The following is a 23,398-nucleotide window of genomic DNA, read 5'->3' on the forward strand; positions in this document are numbered from 1 at the left end:
GTATCGAGACTTAATTTCTGCACAAGTTTGTAGTTAACAAAGTTATGCGAACTGCCAGGGTCTAAAAGAATGTGAATCTTATGGCCTTTCACTCCTCCATAAACTCGGAGAAGATCATGCATGCCAAATACCTTAGAATTGAATAGACAATCAGAACAAGTACTAGGGCGAGAAAGTACAGTAATTGACGTACCTGTCAACAAAGACAACTGGTTAGCTGCCTTTGGCTTGGATCCTGCGTTTGACTTGGTACCCTTTTGCTTTGGGCACTCATTACGCATGTGTCCTTTTTCTTCGCAGATAAAACAACGTCCTTTCTTCTTGAGCTTCAAAGCCCGAAGGAGTCGTTTCTTCTTCGCTGGTGTCGAACTGGAATTCTTCGAAGGTTGGTCCGAAGACTTGCCTTCAGTCGTGTTAGCCATAGGTGCGGAGAACTTTCTTTTATGCTTGTTCCCCTGCTCGGTAATGGGTTTCGACTTGGAAGAGACCATCGTATCATCATAGATACGAGCTGAATGAATGTCCTCGTCCAATGTTTTACATTTGTTATTTTTAACCTGTAATCGGTACGAGTCTGGTAAACCAGCTACGAAAAACCCCAACAGAGTAGTGGGATCCATCTTTGTAGCTTTCATCTGCAAGGCACGAAACTTCTGGAGGTAGACCTCATAAGTGAGGTGTTGCGAGGTCATGGTCAAAGCTGAAAACCGGGCAACAACATCGTAATCATCCTCTTTCTTGAGGAATTCTTTCTTGAAAACGTCTTCGAATTGTGCCCAAGTCGTTGGCTTAGGGTTGATCCTTCCACCAAAGCAAAGCTTTGCCGGACGGGAAACCTGCTGCTAACTGTATCTTCTTTCCATCATCATATGGATGAAACTGAAAGTGAACTTGCCACTTATGTAGCCACGTGTCCACGATCTCCTTGGTTCGCTGCTTTTGCTCGCCCCCAAACGGTTCCGGAGTAATATTGGGGCCTAAAGCTGAAGCCAAGGTATCCATACCCGAGAAAGTAGAGAGGGTAGTGGTCAATAGAGCGATGGAGTTCTGCAAAGCTTGCATCTGGGCTGCGATTTGTGCCTGACGTTCCGTCGAAGAAGCTTCGAGAGCTACTTTGAACTCTTGGAAATCTGATTTTGACACAAAATCGTCAAAAAGATCGGCATCGGTACCTTCCGTAGCCGGCAAGCCTTCGCGTTCCACAAGGGGCTCCAACTCTGATTCTTGGGTCGACATCGTGAAGAGGGTACGTAGAGAGAAAATTCGATCTTTGCACAACAAAAGTGCGAGCGAACTTGAGAGCTTGAGAGCTTGAAAACTTGAGAACTTGAGAGATGTGTGGCAAGAAGCCCACGTGAGGGGTTTATAAAGGTTTCCCAAAAGCCAAAAATCTCGAAAAGCTAGGCTTAGCTTTTGCTTTGCTTTTGTGTTTTTTTTTCTTGAATAAATAAATAAATAAATAAATATATATATATATATATATGGATATATATATTCTTTTTCTTTAAAAAAAAAGCACCTTTAAACTTTGGAGGAGGGTCTTTTAAAACTTAAAAAAAAATTTAAACTCTTAAAAAAAACGAAAGCTAAAAACGTAAACGTAAGCTTTCCTTGTTTTTTTTTTCCCCTGCTCCTCCAGGATTCACCCGACGATGTGCTGGCTGCCGTCGATTGAAGCTGCCGGCTGCTTTCTTGCCGTCGCCTGCACGCCTGCCCGTCGGCTGCTGGAAACCGGCGTCTGCTCGCCAGCCTGATGCATTACCTGCGCTGGCCGCCTTACTACAGGGCCTGGCTGGGTGCTTGCGTAGGCCTGGGCTGGCCTGGGCGCTGCCCGCCTGTTCTGGGCGCCGGCCTGGCCTGGGCACCAGCCCACCGTGCCTAGCCTGGGTGCCTACATGGCTTGGCCGCCTGGCCGCCTGGCTTGGCAGGCCTAGCCTTCAGCCGCCTGTAGCCCAATGCCAGCAACACCTGTCCCAGCCTGCAGCACGTCGTCAAGGATCACCCGCCAGTGCACAACCGGCCAGCAAATAGGCAATCCAACCCATCCAGCCCGTCTCTCGCTCTCTCTCTCTCTCGTTCGCCAAAAAGCAAACGTGCTTTTTCTTCCTTTTTTCTGTTTTCTCTCCCTGCAAGTTATGCGACTGCACAACAAAACTTCTCTTCCTTGCAAAAGCAATCAACCCTATTACACTACCATCTCCCATCAACAACATGGGTTTCTTTGATGAAGAAAAAAACATACTATTTCTGAAATTTGCAATATGCACAGAAAAAACAGCAAGTTTTTAACACATACCGTTCTTCCACCTCTTCTTCTCTACCTACCGACTTGCTCGTTCACGAGGTATGCTGTGATACCACTGTCAAAACTCCACGGATCCCCTTGTGATCGATCTTGGTTCGAACTCGAAACCTGCAAACACACGAACAAACAAACAAGCAAGGGGGTGCAGGCCTGACTCACCTCCCAACCATGACAGCCGTGGGCAAGCCCACAGTCTTGGCTGTCCCCACCGAGCCACGAGCTGAGCTAACTAGGTTGACGTACCGACCAATCTCCTCCTCGCGACGTCCCATACCGCCACGAAGCTGCCCTCGCGGGCCTCGAGACTGCTGCTGGCCTCGACTGCATAAAGCAGGTGCACGTCTGCACTAGATCCAGGCTCCAAGACCATAGAGCTCTCACAAACTCGCGAGACTCTCTATATACAATAACTAACCTTGGCCACCCTTTTATAGGCTCTTGGCCGGTCATCGGGCGTCCACACTTGGCCGCCCGCCCGTCCATACTTGGGTGCCCGTCTGTTAGTATTTCCCTAACTTAGCTCATCAATCAGCCTGCCTAGTTCCAAGCTTCCCCAAGCCTCGAAACTAGTCTTGCATGCGTATAGCACACAGTAGATACACACTGTGCACATGACAGACGGCAAAGGCACGGGCGGGCTTGCAGTTGGCGGGAGTAGGGCTCTGAGGTGCGGAGATGTCATGCAGACGGCATAGGGACAGCATGGCGAGAACTGGCTGATGACATGTTGCAGCAGACAAGGCAGCAATCGGACGACCGCGCCGGATCTGGACGGCGACAGAGAGCTGCTGGCTGTCGGACGGAATCGGGACGGCGAAATCACTGGACGGAATGGCTTAAATTTTTGGCTGATTTCCGTCCTGTCCCCCATAAGCCCAAGGTGTGGTTGAGCATCGCTAGGGGTCGCCTCTAGTGCGAGCGGTGCTGAGGAGTAGGGTGGTGGTGGTGCCCTCCCCACTAGTGCCGCCTGAATTGGGTGGCTGAAAGGGGCGGTGAATCGCCAGGCAGGCGGCAAAGAGCTCGAACAGAAACTTGCAGTCGATGGACGGAAATTTGTAGTGGACGGAAGAAACACCGCCGACGGAAGCTAGACTCGAGCAGAAGAGGGAACCTTGCTCTGATACCACTGCTAGGTTAGGGTTGCTCAAAAATGAGGCACAGAGAGAAGTACAGCAACAAGCACTCTCAAGAGAGAGATGGTGATTGATGCTCACCCAAAGAAGATGGGATACAATGTGTGGAGTCACTCTCAAGAGTGACTCCAGAAATAAATGTGGTGTCCTTTCACACCTAGTATCCAAGGGGAAAAACCCAAAGGGAGAAAATTGCCCTTGGTTAGTCCATGTTCACATGTGGCACTAATCATAGCATATGGGGCATAGCTCATATCATATATGCCAATAACGTTCCAATCTAAGAGATGGGTCCTTCCATAAACTTTATCTCTAAAAATATCCGAACTGGTAGCCCATTTACTTTGGCAACTCTTGGTATTTGCTCAATTCTAGACGTAATGACGCGAACAAAATTTCCATCGGAGTCGGGCCAAAAATAGCAACTTTCCTAAATTTTAGGAGTGTGATGCTTTGCATTCTAGGATAATCCCCCATTCCCAAAGCTTGTACTTTCCAAATATTTAGACGTCCTGGAGTCCACCAGACCCCATTTATATTGGGAAATGTCCAGATTGGTGAGAGAGAGAGAGAAAGAAGAAAGCAAGTTGTATTAACGTCTTCAAAAGGCCAAAATGACCTATGAGACCAAAAGGTTACATCATATCCATAAGGTACATCATCTTGGGTACAAAATAGCAATAAAGAAAGATAAAAAAAATCTAGAACTATAAAATCTGATCTAGGTACATGAGCAGAGAGCTCTCATATCACCCTAATACATCCCTCATTGGCCACAAGGTGGTAAAACTGAGCTGGCGCGAGAAGGTCATGCGATGATGGGAGATGATGGCCCGGATCCTCCTGTGGTGGTGTGGCCGTGGGCGAGAGCCATGGGGTATGGGGCGTCAAGCTCTGCATAACTCAGTGGCTCTGTCGAGTGTCACACCTCTTGGCCGAGCTCTTGCACTAGCCTGTGGTCTGGGTATGATGGGTGAATTGGCCCTCGGAGTGCTGGTATGGAAGAAGTCGGTGAGAGCTCTCTGTGCTGGTCCTCGAGCAAGTACAGTTGATCTAGATCTCACTAAGGACTCCCTGTGTCTACGGAGCTCTAGAAGAAAAAGTCCTAGGCATCTCTGATCCGGAAAGTCCCTGATCCTGGAAAGTGGTCCGAACCTAGCTCGGAAGAGGCAGTGGAACCTCCCCCGAATCTCATAGTATAGAGGGCATCGACATATGTAATGATCCTCTGTCTCGGGCTCTGTGCGACAGAGCTAGCATATCCTGTCCTTTGGTGCGGCCGCCCTAGGCCCATATCTGGCAGTCTCCACTCTTAGCTGGTGGGATGAGGTGTGGATCTGGCTGATCGCACATCTCACCCCAAAGGATAGGTGTGTGTCCATGTAGCGTGGGCGGATGATGAACCCATCCTCTGTCAGGCATAGGAGGTGATTTCTGTAGAAGGCCATCTTCGTCCCTAGTGGACGACTAGGTGAACTCCATGTCCTTTGAGTATCCAGTGTGGCAATGTCCTTCCTGATAACCCTGTTCCGCTCTGTGCGGCTGAGAGCAAATGACGGGGCCTCTATGCTGTACTGGAATGGGGGGAGTGCCTCCATCTGCATATCATGCATGCCAAACCAAGTGCCTACCTGTGCATACCAGCACTCTGTATCTCCCTCAAGTGTCAACTGTCTCGAGGACTCCAGGGCTAGCCGGGGGTATCTATCAAGTGGAAGTTCCCATAGCTTGTGCCAGTATGTCACTATCTGGAATAGAGCCTCTGTCACTATCGGTGCAACCCCCACCTCTGCCCGCATAATCTAATGTGGCACTGATGGCTTACTCCTAATCATGCGTGAGATCATCGCCACTAGGGCCCTCTCCATCGGCTTCCAACCATCATATACCTCCTTTGTCTCCTCTGTCTCCTCTGTCTCCTCCTGTGGTATAAGCTAGGACCCCAGATGGGGGCACCATACAGTAGTGCAGTGCAAGTGTAACTAGAGTATCAAATAGTCAAAGCTTTGTCCTCGGCTCCTGAAATTGTATCTGTGAGCATTGCCTCTCTAGCGAGCCAAGGGCTGCATATCCCCTCATCAATCTAGCTTCGGCCACCTTCCGCATCGAGAACTGAGGTTCAGCAAAAGTGATCCCAAGGTATACATATGAGGTAACATACTCCACAGGTTCTCCACTGTATGTAAACTGTACTGCAAATCTACTTATCCACTGTGAGCTGGTGTTAAAGTCATGACCTTGGTCTTTCCAAGGTTCACAGTGAGGTCCTGGCCCTCACAAAAGGCCCGTAATGCATCCAAATGCCTATGTAGCCCCTCTGGTGAATCAGAAATAAGAACAATATCAGTTGCATACAAGAGGATCGGTATCAAGACTCTTGCCAAATGTGCTCTCTTGGTCCTCCCTGTCTATCCATGTAATCCGAGATCTCGTCAATGTATAGACCAAATAGAGTAGGAGACAAGGGGCAGCCCTGTTTCACCCCAATAGTGTTGTGTATGATCTCTGAGTCACCTCCTGGAGCCCGTACTCTGCCTGTGACTGACTCATAGAGTGCAATGATCCCCGAAAGCATCTCTGCTGGCACCCCCATATCTTGCAGTCTCCTCATCAGTTTGGCCCGTGGGACGGTATCAAAAGCTTTGCGGAAATCCACAAAGCAGTAGTATATCCAATGCCCGTGAGCTCTCCCCTCCTCAATGATCCACCGTAGTGTAAAGATATGATCAAGTGTGGAGTGCCCTCTCCTAAAGCTTGCCTGCCTCGGTGCCTTGAGTCTCTGCTCCTTGGACCATCTACTAAGCTCATGCTCCAAAATCGAACCATAAATCTTGGCCGAGGTGTGACCAATCATGATAGTCCTGTAGTTGTTGGGGTCCATGGGGTCACCTGCTTTCAAGATAGGTACAATAGTATTTGATGACCAGCTGACGGGGAAGCCCTCACATAAAGCCGTGTTAAACATGTGAACCAGTAAAGGGGCTAGCGTGTCCTAGCATGGGAGAAATGCTGGCTGAGGAGTCCATCATGATCCTGCTCTCCAAGTCTGCATCTTGTCAATAGCATCTCTCACCATACTGAGGTGAAAGAAGGAAGAGTGTGGGGGACAAGGCTCGGGTGGATGGGGGAGAGGTGGCTGCTCGGGGACATGGTAGAGAGAGGTGGCATAGGTGTGCCAGGTGTGCTGGGTGAAGTAATCGGAGTTGGAAGGCGATGATCCTGGAAGATCCTCTAGGCCTCCTTACAGTCCCTTCCAAGAAATAGCTGGTATAGCTCCTGCTCAAGCCTGGATTAGGTAGGCTTTCTTCTTTCTCTGTGTGAGATGTCGAAAGATCACTCGCGCCTGCTGGTGAGGTGGATCCTAGTGCCATCCCCCGATGTAGACGGGCTCGGGTATCACGACATTCCTCGTTGTACCAGCTATTCTGTAGGATAGTCCCTCTTGGTGATGTAGGGGTGGCTCTGGAGTGCGGGAAGGTTGCTGCAGCGGACGTATGGAGGGTGGCTGAGGTGTGTGTGGTAAGCTCATCAAGTGGGATGTGGGGGTCGAGGTCGGAGAGGATGTGGTAGATGTGATCAGAATAGATGGAAGAGGTCTCTCTGGTGAAGTGGTATCTCGGACGGTGATGGGGCAAAGCAGGTGGTTGGATGGTGTATCGGCATGTGAGGGAGAAGGCTAGGTATGCATGGTCGGCTGCAACACCGATGGGGCGAGGAGAGATGGTAAACTCCTGAATGAGTAGTTTACTGCCTGTTGTGTCATCCCCTTCTTTCCAAGAGATATCCCATCTTAGTCCATTCATTTTTCTAGTGTGCACTAGCCAATTGGTTCTTCTTTATTGCTTGCATTTTATCTGAAGGCAATCGTCAGGGTGGTAGATCCATAGAGTTGGCTTGAAGATTTTCAAATGGTGGCTTGCAACTCTATATTATTGAAGAACTGGCTTATTTGATCAGCTTTTCATTATGGTTAGCACGTGCTTTGCCTGTTGTTAGTCTCCTACTTTGGTGGAAGATAGTTGCGACTATGAAGAGAATATTAGCAGTGTTCATGGCCATCTAGGCACACAAGTACAATAATCAACAGTACCTCCTGAACCTCCTGGTCTCTACTACATACCAAAGCCTTCAAGACTCTAACTACTGTACAATGATCAGCAGCAAAAAAGAGGTAGCAAGAGTAGGGGAGGCTTTGGGCTTCTCTTAGACAGAGTAGTGTCTGCATGCAATCATCTGAAAAGGCTGCATGTGTGTGAGAAACATACAGGCAAAGTGCCGCTTAAAATGGAAAAGCTTCATTACACTTTAGACAGGAGAACTTCAATCATGCTGCTCTGTCTACATGACTCTAGATGTCTACATGGTATATCATGGGTGCCTGAAGTCTGAAAGGAACTAAGTAGTGGGGTCGGTGCAGGATGGTTTGGGTGGGCATAGAGGGGAACGGTGGTTAGCTTGCTGCCTAGATCTGAGGACGATTAGAAGGGCTAAACCTGAGAGCAGTGCAGGGAAGTGGTTGGTGAGCAGGAGTTTCAGGGAAAAAGGCCAGAGTGCATAATGTCAACTGGGGGATTTTGATGGGGGAAAAGTGTTGAGTATGTCTTGCAAATCTCTTGGAATAACCCATTTTTATTGCATGCAACACTTGAAAGTTGTGATTACTATTTCATTGATATCTTTGAAGCTTCGTAATGGGAAGTTTATGCTCTATGTTTTGATGAGGCTTTGTAATGCCATTTGATCATGAGAAGTTGATGCTCTATTTTTTTTTTTGACCAGTTCAGATGCTTGAGATAGGTTGAGGATGACAAGGTCGGGTAGAAGCGACAGCAGGAGCAGTGGTAACAGCAGGAGGAGCCGCAGTACAAGTAGCAGCAGGAGCAGCAGAAGTAGTAGCGTTAGTAGGGGCAGCAGCAGCAGCAGCTGTGGTCATGCAATTCATGTCAAGAAGAAACACAGTGGCTTGCAGTGCCGATGCTTTTGCAAAAGGAAGGGTAGGAAAATGGGGGAAAGATCTAAGGAGTCAGTTTCAAGGCATACAGGAAAAAGCAGAAAGAGTACGCATATCTATATTTCTAGAAAGGCCAGTTGTCATGTGCCTCCCTGTAAAAAATCCAATAGGACAGAGAGCAGGGATGGTTCAAGTCATGGATGCTGTATTGATATGAGTAGGGGAGAAGATGAGCGAAAAGAGTTGTTTAGGAAGCGAAGGCATTCCCATGGCAAGCTTTTAAAATCTCGCTTTAGATGCTTTTCTTCTTGCAGTCGGTTTGCTGACAGCTGCCAAAACAAACAGGTAGAAAATCAAGAAGCGGATGAGTTGACAAGGGTTTACTACAATCAGAGGAGAAAAGTATGCTCGTCATCTAAGAAGCATCATCATCATCATTGTCATCGTCATGATTACGATCATAGTCACCACTTTCATGGAGGTCGTGAGAGTCCCATGATGATGAACTGCAGAAGTGATTGTTATAGAGAAGGATCAAAGGAGATTTTTGGCATGAATGCAGGAATTGAGGAGAATCTGTTGTCCGTTGGAGGTCATGGTCTGGTTGAAGGTAGTTCTATTTGGTGTATTTTTTTCTGTCGGTTGGTTCTATAGTATGAGGTGTGGGTAGATACACATACATATATCCATGGATACATGCATACGTACATATGCACACATACACACAAGCACAGACATAAATACATACATATGTACACATACACACAAGTGCAGACATACATACATACATACACACAATGCATATATACACTCAACACATACATACATACATATATACATACATACATACCTAGATACGTACATTCATTGATACATACATAGAGAAGAACACACACATGATTTAAGCACACATGGAAAAACCTTTGTAATTAACACTGAGTTTTGTATTGTGATCAGGTAGTTTTAGGAGTGAAGCTTTTACTACACCCAAAGAGAAAGTATTAGGATCCGAGCTTAGCAATAAACATATACATCTGGGAGGACAAGAAAAGGATTGGTTAACATTAAACCTTTCAAATCCACTAAAACCAAGAGTTGAAAATTTCAAACTGGATGATATCAGGCTTGGCCTCCCTGGAAATTCTTTATCTGGGGTGTCAAAGGTTACTCAAGAGATTGATCTGAATGTTGCAACAGCATATGAAGATGAGGGTCTATTGAAAATTTCTGTCCCTCCAACTCCTGTGTCTTGCAACTTCAGATCTCCAGTGCTTCATCAGTCATCTGGCCCTTTTCAAGATCTTTTACAACACAAAGGTAAGCTTTCTTTTTTCCCCCCATTTAGAAAATTTTCTATGTGCTAGAGCAACTTGTGTTTTTATCAGCTCAAAAGTTATGGTATACCTTGCCTCTGAATCTTAGTCTGTGTCCCATACCCAAGTGAGGCTCTTGAAGGAGATTCCTTTAAGGAGCAGCAACTTACAAGTGGCTAGGCGAACTGGTCTCTTTAGAACTCATGTTCTTTTGAAGATTAAAGTAACCTGTCTTGTAGGGTTACTTCTCTTGTGAAATCCACTTACAACAGCTTGCTGCCGTGGCCATGAGTGATAGGTAAAATACCAAACAGATATTCTTTCCTGGATTGTTCTCTATGTTAGAAGTAATGCTGCTAGCTGAAAGTGATACTAAAGTTGCTTGACTCCTAGGGTTAGCATTGAACCATGGATAGGTATGGATGTGTTACCAAGTGTCACAATCAGGAAACGTGTGCACATAAAATCTTAATCCATACATAGCATCATGGCAAAATACATAAGCTTTTGACAACACATGAACATGCTTTGAAACCACTGAAATAATAATATGAAAGCCTGCACAAGACATAGCACTAGGGGCTGAAGTTGGGTCAGCCCCCCCTTGAGGTATCTTTATTACCACTAGAGCGTTCTAGTACAAGAGAACGGGTACCAGAGAGTAAGCACTCTATAGGCTAGCACCAGATACATCCAGAATATGATGAAAACAAGTAAAACAAATGCCTGAGACCTTGATCTCAGCCTTCCAAGAGTTCTTCGGGCACAGCCATACTCTAGTACGTGATCACACCCACTAGCAGTAGAGCTGTCCCCAATAACCAGCCATGAAAACCTTAGCTCTGGCCACCCGAAGGTTCCACCCTTAGAGCCACAAGCCTCACGCAGGTTTAAACACTGTTTGCCTTCGATTTCGTTGTGAAGAACCTTGCTGAATTGGACTGTACAACTCTGTTTTCAGCCCAAAATCGTGCCGCGGACAGGTCAACCCAAGGGCCAAGTGTAGAGAAGGGTGTCCTGTTGATTGCCTTGAGGCCAAGGCCTTTAGAGCATCAGAAATGAGCCCCAGAGATGAGCCAGAAGCAGTCGCATGCATCAGATGAGAGAGAGAAAGGAGTCGCCTCTGTCTGTAGCATCTGCAGGAGCAAGCGATCAGCCTTTTTGCAGCCCTGGAAGAAGTTGACCAGTCCCAGAGATGTTGTCCAGCATGCAAACTAACACCTGTCAAAACCCTAGAGTGTTCCACACACTAGAAATTGCTAGAAGTAGGCCGCCTAGCTGATTTGTGGCTTCTCTCCTCCCAGATTAGCAACTCGTGGAGCTAATATTGCATGTAGAGCTGTCCACCCTTGAGTAATGGCCAAGTTACATTAAAAATTGGTCCAACGGATGAACTATCTGCCCAAACTTAAGTGTATGTGAACACTTTATAATTTGTCTGCCCAAATTTAAGTGTATGTGAACACCTGCACTCATAAATGTTGGAGATGCAATCCACAATTCTAGAGAGAACCAGCTCACGTGGTGAGACTGGGTTTGAATCTTGGCAAGTTGAGGTTTCTACAAATTGGATTACCGGAGGTCACCTAACACCTTAAGGTTTTGGGGTCTGGATGGCTAGACCAATCTGTGGAACACCTTAGTTAAGCGCGCTTGCGCAGGAACACAACTGGGATGGGTGACCTCCCGGGAAGTGGGAGGATCCATGTTTCCAACATGGTATTAGAGCCCAGGTTGTGATGTTGGAAGCTAAGACCTCAACCAAAGTGTGGCTTGAGGGGGTGTTGGAGATGCAATCCACAATTCTAGAGAGAACTAGCTCACGTGGTGAGACTGGGTTTGAATCTTGGCAAGTTGAGGTTTCTACAAATTGGATTACCGGAGGTCACCTAACACCTTAAGGTTTTGGGGTCTGGATGGCTAGACCAATCTGTGGAACACCTTAGTTAAGCGCGCTTGCGCAGGAACACAACTGGGATGGGTGACCTCCCGGGAAGTGGGAGGATCCATGTTTCCAACAATAAACCTTAGTATAATAAAATATAAGCTGTAAATTGAGTTTGGTTGTCACTTACCACTTGCAAAACACGTAAGACGATTGCCTCAGTCCCAAACAAGTGTGCACACACCCGCCCACAAGGTTTGTAGGCGTCCCCGGAGCCCATGGACAATCACATGCAGAAATACCAGGCATTGTCTAGGCAGCTAAGACAAGGCATTGATGCACATCAAATCACACAAATGCTTTATGCACAATATTGTGGATTCCATCTCCCAACTTATTCATCTTGTACAGAACCTGTCTTGGGCACCACCCATACAGGTACAAGGAATGCTCACGAGGGTGTTCTCCCTTCCATGAGACTTGACTTCCATGAGACTTCATCACCATGCCAAGAACTCTCACCAAGGTATCTACCCTTCTTTGGAGACCTTCCACATGTACTAAGCCATGCCAGGAACTCACACTAGGATATCAATCCTTCCATGGAGCCCTTCCACATGTAGTAAACCATGCCAGGAACTCACACCAGGATCTCAATCCTTCCATGGAGTCCTTCGACATGTACTAAAATATGCGTGGAACACACACCAGGGTCTATACCTACCCTTCCATGGTGTTCCTCCACATGTGTATAGTCAGAAATATGACACCAAGGGAGTTGGACAGTGGGTGAAGGTTGATGGCCAATTTAGCTTCTATGTGGTGTAGTGGAGTAGTCTTCAACTGGAAATGATTTTCTTTCTCATGTTTACTATTTCTAGGACATCTAGCTTGGCTGCAAAACTCGTATACCTTTGGTAGCCTGTTAATAACTTGCACATTTTGTCCAGGCCCAATATCTAGTTATAGTTTTGGTTGAGGAATGAAAACGGTAAGGTTCCCCCCCTCCAGTAGGCAAGGCTCATTTGCCGAATAGTAGCTATGCTTCCATGTGCCAGAAAGAAACTAGGCTCCTCCGTAGGCTCTTCATTCTGCTCTTTGTGGCTCAAACTGATTACTGAAGTGCCAAGAAGTTCAAAGAGTCCCACACCCAAGTTGACACTCTTGAAGAAGAAGACTCGAAGAGAAGTGGCTAGGCAAGCTGGTCTCATTATTGGAAGAAGCAACTAATCATCCATCATCATTAGAGTGAGCAAAGGTTCAAAGGTTATTTATAAAAAAGTCATGGGTTTATCCTAGTCACCATAAAGAAGATGCCAAGGGTAGCCACCTTTTCCCTAGAATCAAAGAGATGATCTAGGAGAGAATGGGGGAGATTTGAATTGATTTCAAGCTACTCCAAAAACTCGAGTTTCTTGAGCTCATATGCATGTACTTGAAAGCTTATGTAATGGCTATGAATCAATGGAGATTACACTCTTGCTTATACTTAATTCCTTGTGCCATTAGCTTAATCCATTTGTTATTAACTTAATCTTTCTTGTGTAGTGTATTGCCATGCTTTATCTCAATGACAAACCCTCATTTCTATCCAACATAGCATGTCAATACCATAATTCAAACATGGTATCAGAGCATAGGTTCATGTTAATTAAAGCCCACCATTAGTTGCTAATTAGCACCCCTTTCCACTTACGAGCTGAGATCTCCCTCTTCATGGCATTCTACTGATATCCAAGCATATAGGCATTGAGCTAGCATCCTAAGCTTACTCCACATCCAAGGGCTCCACCCAATCTGAAGCAAAACATTATTGCAGCCCGACTGGAGGAAAAACACGAAATTGCCGCCTATTGAAGGAGAGAAGCAAAACTCCTATGGGGATCATCAATTGGGTCCAAGAGAAGCCCTCACATCAGTTTTCTGTTAACAAGCATTAACAAAGAATTAGTGCTAATCATCTTTGATTTTTTTGGATCTATAAGGGTTCAAACCAAGCATTAGGGAGTTGCTATTTCATATTTTATCATTTGTTTGCACAACCCCTCTCATTTGGGCATCCAATTGCATCCTCCAAGTTGTTACGTTTTTTTGCCTATCTCATTAAGGGGTCTAATGATGATTAAGGATCATCATTAAGCCTTCAACCTCTGTTTTAAGGGATTAGGCACTGCCACCGAAGTAAATCTCAGTTGGTAAGACCTTCCCACATCAAAATAATGGCATCTCACACTATGCATAGGTTCGATGGCAATGGGTTCCACACTTGGCAAATGAAGGTCAAGTATCATTTAATGAAAGAGAGTGTAGTCAATGGGAAAGAAAAGAAACCTACCACTAGAGATGGAGAGCTTGCATGGGTCATTAAAAATGATAAAGCATTGGCTATTATTGCATTAGCACTTAGTGATGAGTATATATATCACATCTCTAACCTAGAGACATCTCTAGAAGCATGGGACAAACTAGAGAAATTGTTTGGGGCAAAGGATGAAACTCTAAAACTGCATTGAAGATTGAGTTCTTTGAGCTCAAGCTGAACTCTTAGAAGTCATTTTGCTGCCACATGAACCACATGAAGAGTCTCATGACTCAACTCTCAGCCATTGGAACACTAGTGGATGATGATGATGATGTAGTAGCAGTGCTCTTAAAGAGCATGCTGGATGAGTATGGACACATAGTAACTACTCTCAAGAACCTCCTGTCTCCGACACTTGAAGGGATCATCACCTCCCTCCAAGAAGAAGAAAAGAAGAACAAAGGAAGAAGTGGAGATTAAGCTTTATACTCCAAGCAAAACTTCAACACCAAAGGCTCCAACAATGGGCCACCCAAAGGTAAAAAAGTGCAACTATTCTGGTAAATGTAACCATGAAGAAAAGGATCTCTCCTTCAAAAAGAGAGCATCCTAAGCACATCTTGTAAGCAATGAAGAAGAGGCTTCCAAAGAAGAGGCCAACCTTGTACTTGACAATCAATGGGCTTTCTAAAGCCTCCTTGACCCAAAGCCACCCTACAAAAATATCCCTACTCATTTGTAATGCTGCACCTTGACCAAGCCAAAGCCAAAAGTGCTTCGATAAGTCAATGGCTAAGGTGGTGAAACCAAAGTCAGAACACTTGGTAATGCCACACATGTGCAAAGGGATGGATAATTACTTGAGGGGGAGTATTGGAAGAAGCAACTAATCATCCATCATCATTAGAGTTGGATAGTGGGTGATGAACGATGGTGCAACCCTGTGGTGTAGTGGAGTAAGTTTTCAACTTGAGATGAACCTTTTGTCATGTTTAATATATCTAGGACATCTAGCTTGGCTACAAATCCTCTATAGCTTTGGTGGCTTCTCACCCACCCACTCATTTTGTCCAGGCCCAATATCTAGTTGTGGTTATTGTTTTAGAGATGAAAATGTTAATAGTCCCCCCTCCAGCAGGGTCAGAAGAGGTGATATCTGAGTCAGTTGGTTGATGACATGATAATTGCATCTGCCAGTACGAGAGGAAGATTGCTGTCTCTGAAACAAATGGAAAGGATAGAGGTGGTCAATCCTGGTCCGTGCGTGCTAGATACAGTGGTTATATGACTGTAGAAGACCCACACAATCACTTGTAACACATGAAGTACCTGGTCTACTGAAAACAAATGTTGCTGAAGGAAATAAAGAAAACAGCTTGTTAACAACAATAGGTTTGTTAGCACTACACAAATTGGACTTGCTCAAGTATGCAAGAGTCTTGCAAACTTTTGAACAGGCTCTTCATTCTCTGTTTTTGCTGCAACTCAAGGCTCATCATCATGTGCCAATAACAGCTAGGCTTCTATGTTCCAGACAGCAACTTAGGCTTCTCCATAAGCTCTTCAATCTGCTCTCTGTCATTCGAATTGATCACCGAAGGGCCAAGCACAACAAACCAGCTCACCACAACCCCCCAGGGCCCATGTTTCACCTCTTCCCTCTACTTCTGGTCAATTGGCTGGTTTGCCAGGTAAGTTAGCTGCAATCCGTATTATCCCACGATGAAATGTGGACAATACTGCCATGAATGTCCACTCTGGTGTCTGGCCCTCCCAAATCTATAGGAATGCAACCTGCACATGCCAGGCCTCTGCTGCCTGCCGTCAACTTTAGGTTGTGTCTTCTCTAGCGGTTTCCTGTAAGTTAGAAATGGCTCTTGCATGAATATTCTAGTGGAGCTTAGTTTTTTTCCCCCGATGTTTCTTTTAGAAACTAGAAAAGTATGTGCGGTTTAATACCCATACCAATGGCTCACTTGTATGCAATGCAAAGGATTCAGAAGAAGAAAAGGAGGGAAGGGGGAGTTTAGGGTTACCAAGAGGGGGATGCCAGGCCTCTACAATCTTTACTTCTGCCTTCTCTTGTGATGCCTGTAAGTTGGAAATTTCAAATGGCGTTTTTGCTCAATTGGATTGCATGAATTTTCCAGTGGAGGTGATTTTTTTTCTTAATGCTTCTTTGAGAAAATAGAGAAGTGTACGAGGTTTACCACGTCGCACTCCTTTGTAGCTCGGGTGGTTTTTACGCCAGATTTTTTTTTGAATGTTTTCTCCTTTCATGAGTAAGAATATTCCAACATGGAATAAAAATATTCACTCAACCTCTAACATGTTTTTTTTTTTGGGGGGGGGGGGGGGTTGCAGTGATGGTTCCAACTGCACAAGATGCCTGCAAAGAAGCTTTACATGGAGCAGGAAGTTGCCAAAATGAAAGAGAGATTGTAATTTTAGATGATAGTGAAGATGAGTGTATGCAGAATGATGACCAAAACATTGATGCATGTTTAAGTAATTGGGGGGTAGAATGGAAAGAGGAGGGGGATAACTCAAATGTTGTAAAGAAAGGTTTGACAGAGAGTGTAGATGATTGCGCTGCCCATGGAAGGGATGGTGAAAGGACTGCATTGAAAAATAACAACACAGCAATCACTGTTATACAAAGAGACAAAGACGAAGCACTTGACATCAATGAGACATTTAATGTGGTTGAAAATGGGTGGTGTGAAAGCAAGAAGGGCGCCCAGAGTCTGACTCAAAATTCGACAACTCTAGGAGACGATGTAACAAGTGTGAAGGAAAGACAAGCGGCAGCAGCAGCAGCAGCAACAGTGCATTTTGGGATCCAAGATAAGGCTTTCAAAGGTTTTAAACCACGGAAGAAGAGGATGATTGATAAGAACTCTTTGCCTTTTCTAGACCCTGTGGACAATGATAATGAAGATGACCCTTCTGTTGCGACTCTTGATGGAACATTAATTGTTCAGAAGGCCTTTTTATCCAAAATGGTGGTACCCAAGCCGCGGATGTGGGAGGGTGACATCTTGTGTGATCTGTGCCATAAAGGCCCATCCTTATCAATGGGGGAGTGGTACGCATGGTGTTGTGGATCACGGCTGCATAGCTGCGGCTGCTCTCCGGGACTCAAAGCGTATGTTACTATGTCACTGTCTCTTGGCTGTATGAAATCATATCTTTACATACACTAGGTGTGATTGTATTTTTTGACCTGAGATATTAGTTAACGTGCTCTAGGAAATTGAAGTCCAGTATGTCTACGAAAAAGAGCAGCAAAGCAAGGAAGAATGATGAAATCTCTTGGAGCGGAATTATTCATAAAATGTGTGCATTATGGTCATGTGAGGTGAGTCATTGACAACACACACACATACATTTATTTATTTATTTTGATGAAAACCACTGTTTCATTATAAATGCAATGTACATTCATAGCTGCCCCAACATGGAGCAACTACTACGGGGAAACTAGAAACAGTAATAAAACACGTCCAACTGGGCCGTGGAAAGGTCTCCAAGAACGTGGGCATCAATCTGAAAAAGGCAAAGGCATCCACCGAAGTGTGCCCAAACAACTGAGACAACACACACACACACCACGCATGCAGGTATATACATATGTATACACACACACTTTTTTTTTTTTTGGTGGAATCATAAGTATATTAGATTTACAAGATGACTATCCAAAGTAGATAGTCTCAAAGTACATCAACTGAAGATGTCAATATAAGACAAATATACATCATGATCTATTTGGTCAACCTGCATGCAATCGAAGAAAGATTGATGCAGGGAGTACCGAAAGAAAGAAAAAGCAGAAAAAGCCGCATCACTGAAAACTCCATGGTTGCGAACTTTCCATAGTGTCCATAAAGCCCAGTAGCGCACCCATGAGAAGAAAAGAGTGAATTCTGGTCTAGGCAAATGAAGACCAAATAGCCAGAAAAACTTTCCAAATTTCATATTTGGAAATCTAGCCCGCAGAAGCTGGATGATAGGAAGAAAAAACTGACGAGAAGAAGGACAGTTCCAGAAAATATGAATGACTGTCTCCCTGGAAGCAGAGCATCTATGGCAAGTGGATGAGGATATATGTCTGCGTGCCAGAAACTGTCCTGAGGGAATAACAGCCAAAAGAATGCGCCACAAAAAAAGCTGTTGTCGAAGAGGAAGCTTCGAATGCCAAAGAGATCGCAATCGTCTTTTCCACCACAAAGACGACCGATGCATATGCCAGAAGAGATTTGCCCGTTCAGAAACCCAAGGCAATGGCAACAAATGTTTATACAGACCAGCAACTGTAATATCAGATAGCCTCAAGGGATGGCATGAAGAATCAAAAGAGGAGATAGTCCAATCCTGTAGGCGATCTCGAATTTCCAACAGTGGAATCGGCAAAAAAGGCTGAAGCATCTGAATTATATCACGCCAAAGACGACGATAGTGAGGTCCCAAGCCATAATGTGCAGTAGCCTGTGGAAAAGAAAGAGGGGAGCCATCAGGATGGATGACATCTCCCACAGAGGTAACACCCTTTGAGTGGAGAAAATATGAACGCCGGGGTTCTTGCACCGCCAGGGGAACTGAAAATGCTTTGGACCAATGGATGCTCTCAGCGCGGGGAGAGTTGCCTTGTAAGGAGTCACGACCATTCCATTTTAAATTTGAAAGGACAAGCTTCCAATCAGCAAGTAAGCCAGAAATGAGAGGACAGCCCTTAATTTTGCCAGTAATGTGACCAAGAATAAATTCCCAATGAGTAGGTTGCCAATGGCCAAAAGCCGAAGTCGTCAGATGAAGTAATAAATGACGGATCATCGCTGTCCAAGGCTGAGTGCCTTCCAGAAATTGAAGCATCAGTTTACCTCTGTGGGCAAGAATATGCACCTGTAAATTAAGGATATTCAAGCCTCCATGCATTTTAGGGGTACACAAACGATTTGCCGAAAGCAAACGTACACTCTTTTTCCCCTGCTTCGATCTCCAGAATATCTCCAAGATGGTGGACATAAATAATTTCAGCTCCCCCTGAGAAAACCTGATGAGAGGAAGGTAGAACTGAATATAGGCAACCAAGATGGATTGGAGAATCCGTAAACGAACATGCAAAGGCCATGTTGCAAGTTTCCAGTATTCCAACTTTTTCTTGAGCTTTGTCAAGACCCAATCTGTTTGTTGACGGCGAGTGACTGTCCATCCCAAAGGATATCCCAAATGCCGAATCAAATGAGTGGAGTGAACTATTTCCCTTGGCCATAGCAAATTATGCCACTGTTTTGAATGCAAAGGCAGCAATTTAGATTTCTGAAAATTGATTTGTAGGCCAGCCGCAAGTGCAAACAAAGAAAGAGCCTGCATCAAAGTAGAGAGATCCTGATGTGTATTGCGAGGAAGAAAAAAAGAATCGTCAGCATAAGCTTGAGCAACTAACTGACGTCTATTCTGAATGTCCAATCCATGAAGACTGCCAGTATCAACCAAATGATCCATATAAAGAAGCATGGGATGCGTCGCTATAGCATACAAAAGAGCACTTAAAGGGCATCCCTGCCTAACTGAACGATGCAAAGTCCATGATTCTGAGAGATCTCCTGACAATATACAAGCCGCCTGACTATCAGCATAAAGCCAGTAAATGATATTCTGCATTTTTTCTCCAAATCCCAGAGCACCCATGGTTTCTTGAATGAACCCCCATTTAATAGTATCAAAAGCCTTAGCAATATCCACTTGCAATAATAAGACATCCTGCTGCGTGTATTTGGCATATTCAATGCCGATATAAGCATTTGCAATGTTATCTGTAATGTGCCTGCGAGGAATAAATCCATACTGTGCAGAATGAAGTCCATCATTCAAGTAACCCTTAATGCGATCGACAACCATTTTACTGATAATCTTGTATATCACCGGCATAAGGGTAATTGGTCTCCAGTCTGCCAAAGACTGACATAAGTGTTTTTTAGGCAATAGCTTCACTAATCCTTTTTTCCAGGAAGTTGGCATTTACCTTGTCTCCCAGGCAATGTTTACCATACGCAGCAAAGGTAATTTGAGGGTGTCCCAATATGCAAGAAAAAATTCAACTGTAAGGCCATCCCATCTTGGAGCTTTCCATCGGCCACAAGACCTGATTGCATCAGACAGTTCTTGTTCAGAGAATTTTGTTTCTAGTTGTTGCGCTTGAGTAGCCGAAAGGATGGGGGATACATGCTGTAATAATTGATGACGTGCATCATACACTTCCATGGCGTGAGAATCATCCTCATCAAATTGAGAGGAGAAATGGGCAACACAAGTCGCAGCCAATTGTGCTCGGGTGGAGGTCCACGTGTCATCTGAAATTAAAGTGCGACATATAGATGTAGCTTGTTTTCTGGAATGTAAACTCTTGAAATTTTTTTTGGAAGTGCAGCCTTTGTTCAAAAGCGCCTGTTGTCGTGCCCGTATCTCCCATTTGACAAGCTTTCGATGATCATTTACCTGAATACAGTGACGAGCTTGACATAAAGAAGTGGCTTCAGCCAAATTTAGAGAGCGAAGATGACTAAGCTCAATTAACGATTGGCATGTTTGCTTAGCATAAGCAACAGTCTGTCTCCAACCTTTCAGATACTGTTTACCATAATCACGGATGACTGATTGCATGCGAGCAATAAAAGCTGTCCATGCATAATCCAAGTCAATGAAAGATTGAGGAAAGAGTGGTTGACAGGCCTCAAGTATCAGTGCTTTGAATGCATCATGCTCCAAGTAACTATTATTGATGATAAGCAACCTTCGAAGTGGCAATCTGTCATCGGGCATGTCATGCAGATGAACTCTGAGCCATAAGGGTACATGATCTGAATATGTAAATGTATAATCTAGCCACAATTTGGTTGTGAGAGTATCATAATGAAACGGATCAAGCTGATATCATCGATCCAATCGAGCTTTGTAAGTGGATTGAGCATTATGTTGGAAGGTATACCTAGGCATCAGAGGCTGAGATTCTTTCCAAATATCAATCAGATTAAGCGTTGCTACAAAATCTGCCCACGAAGACCTCTCAGTAGCAAGCATATGTGTACGACCGGATGTATTATCACCAGGTTGAGGGGCATTATTGAAATCTCCACATATGAATGCTTTCTGTCTCCAAGGGTACAATTTCATTTGTTGCCATATCTGTCCTCTAGCCTGAGAGGATTGAGGTGCATATATCGATGCAAATTCAAAGATTTCACCCTGAATAAAGCACTGCATAACCATCCATCTGCCTTGGAAGTCATTAAATGCCATGACTGGCTGCAAATGATGTTTCACAAGAAAAAGTACACCCGAAAAGGCATGGTGGCCTGCATAAAAAATATCATAACCAGCATAATGGCCTTGCTGTCCAGCATAGTGATGTTGATTGTGTTCCTGAAGAGCAACGATATCTGGCTGCATATGCTTCAAATATGCCCAAACCATCTTCCACTTTTTAGGGTCACACAAACCCTGTACATTGAGAGTCAAAACTGTGATATATGACATCATATTTATAGTGTATGTACAGCATGAACAAAAAAAGTAGCTCAAGCTTGCATTTCCTCCACAGGGTCTGCACCTCGATCAGGAGGAGGAATATCTATGAGACGGGTGGCTAGGAAGCTAGCAGCCTCTTCTTCGGGAAACAGAGTACGACCTGCAGTTACAGTAGCCCAGGTGATGCCAATTCCAGAATTTTCTTTCGGGGTATGCCCACTGGAGGAGGCTCCATTCCAAGTTCTAGAAGGTAAAGGACGCCTGGGGATAATTGTCCTGCGTGGTGGCTGAGAGGTTTCTTGAAGTATCTTTTCTTTTCCTTTTGGTGAAGAAGTAGAGGGATTAGCCACAGCTACATTCATATCAGAAGAGACTGGCACTTTGCCTTTTTCTTGAGGCATAACAGGAGTCTTCATACTTTTGTTTTTAATTCCTGAAGGACCAGGAGTGTCCTTATTTTGCATTGGGATGGGCAAGGCATCAGGCGGCATCTTATCGAGGACCAGAGGGCATTGAGATGCCATATGTCCAAACTTTTTGCACTCAAAGCATGCACCTGCAAAAAGACCCCATTTGAGTCTGAAAAATGCACTCCCCATGGAAACGTTATTTATGGTAACAGCATAAGATTCCGGAGTGGGCTGATCTGTGTCCCATAAAATACAGAATCGATTTGAGTTGCCATTTGGTCTAGGAGGGCATACAACCTTTCCTAGAGATGCTGCAATTTTAGGTAACAAGGAGGCCAAACATTGGGGGAAGTCCACCACTTCTACCCAAACAGGACAGCGATGCTTAATCAAAGCCTGATAGTCTCTGGTGGGGGACCATGTCAATACATGAACCATCTGTTGTCCATAGAAGAGAGGGGAGTGCTCTAAAAGCGTTTGTTTATGGTGCTCATCCACCATAATGACCTCAAAGAAACCTCTTGCCACATAGTGGACTTTGCGAACAAAACAACCACCCAATGTCCGTGTTAACCAATTCCCGACATCAGCAGCAACGGGCATCCTGCCTGGAAAAAAGATAATCACAGCATGCTTCGCATATTCTCGAATGGGATCTATGATTTCATCCACATCCACTGCAAGCCCCACCATAGGAACAGGATCTTTCCAATTCTTGCGTGTATCCTGAAATCCTTCATGCATTACCTCATAAATCAGCCCAGCCTCGGGCGTCTCATGCACAGGGTCATTCTGATCCATAGCCTGCTTTTATTTTTTATGAGCATAATATTTTGTAGGAGAAGCCATGATGTTCTCTCTCTCTCTCAGAGATCACACACACACACACACACACACACAGAGGGATGTACAGAGAAGGACAGGAGAAGCTGCAGATCACAGGGGACGCTAGACACAAGATACAGGCGCACACATCAAACGCAGAGAATGTAGTAGAACAAGTCGTTGGTCGCAGCTTGGCAGGACTCAAGCACACAAACGTGCATGTCACAGAGGCGCGCGCGCACACACACACACACACAGACACGCACACACACAGACAGTGCTATACACGTACGCAGGTCGCAGAAGACAGGAAGAAGAGCAGATTGATGATGATAAGACAGCGCAACTGGGAACAAGAGAAGGGAGCGAAGAGAGCTGCAGGGCCAAAACAGACCAGGAAGGAGCCCGACACAGTCCAGGAAGAGGCGCCTCACCACACGTACTCACCCAGAGCAGGCGAGCAGATAGTCTAGGGAGCAGGCGAGCAGATCGAAGGAGCAGGCGAGCAGGTCTCCACCGCCGTCACCACACACACATCTCTCCACCTCTCACACACTTTTTTTTTTGGTAAAACCAGTTGAAATTGCATTATATCATGAATGTACAAAAGGGTCAGGCATCAGGAGGATGTCTAAACCCTAGAACTCAAAAAACAGCAGTAACAAAGTTCTATGCAAGAGCAGGGCAGTGCTCAAGAAAAGAGCCTATGCCCTATCTATCAGAAACAGTAAAAGAAAAGCTGAA

General features: G+C 45.1%; 1 protein-coding gene across 4 annotated transcripts in view; it reads left to right on the forward strand.

The window, feature by feature from the left end:
* The window catches only part of LOC147603767 (uncharacterized), a 92,844-nt gene that overhangs the window by 11,764 nt on the left and 57,682 nt on the right, over nt 1-23,398 (forward strand). For 2 of the 4 annotated variants that reach the window (XM_086796096.1, XM_086796095.1), the window contains 4 exons: nt 8,218-8,999; nt 9,347-9,706; nt 16,254-17,037; nt 17,142-17,250. In XM_086796096.1, coding sequence (XP_086652222.1) covers nt 8,243-8,999; nt 9,347-9,706; nt 16,254-17,037; nt 17,142-17,250 — 2,010 coding nt within the window. In that variant the 5' untranslated portion in view covers nt 8,218-8,242. The remainder of the gene's footprint in view (nt 1-8,217; nt 9,000-9,346; nt 9,707-16,253; nt 17,038-17,141; nt 17,251-23,398) is intronic. The other 2 variants (XM_086796098.1, XM_086796097.1) reach the window with 1 other exon arrangement.

This window comes from Cibotium barometz, chromosome 63 (genome assembly GCF_041138505.1).
Source record: "Cibotium barometz isolate CiBa-2024 chromosome 63, ASM4113850v1, whole genome shotgun sequence".
Classification (NCBI taxonomy): Eukaryota; Viridiplantae; Streptophyta; class Polypodiopsida; order Cyatheales; family Cibotiaceae; genus Cibotium; species Cibotium barometz.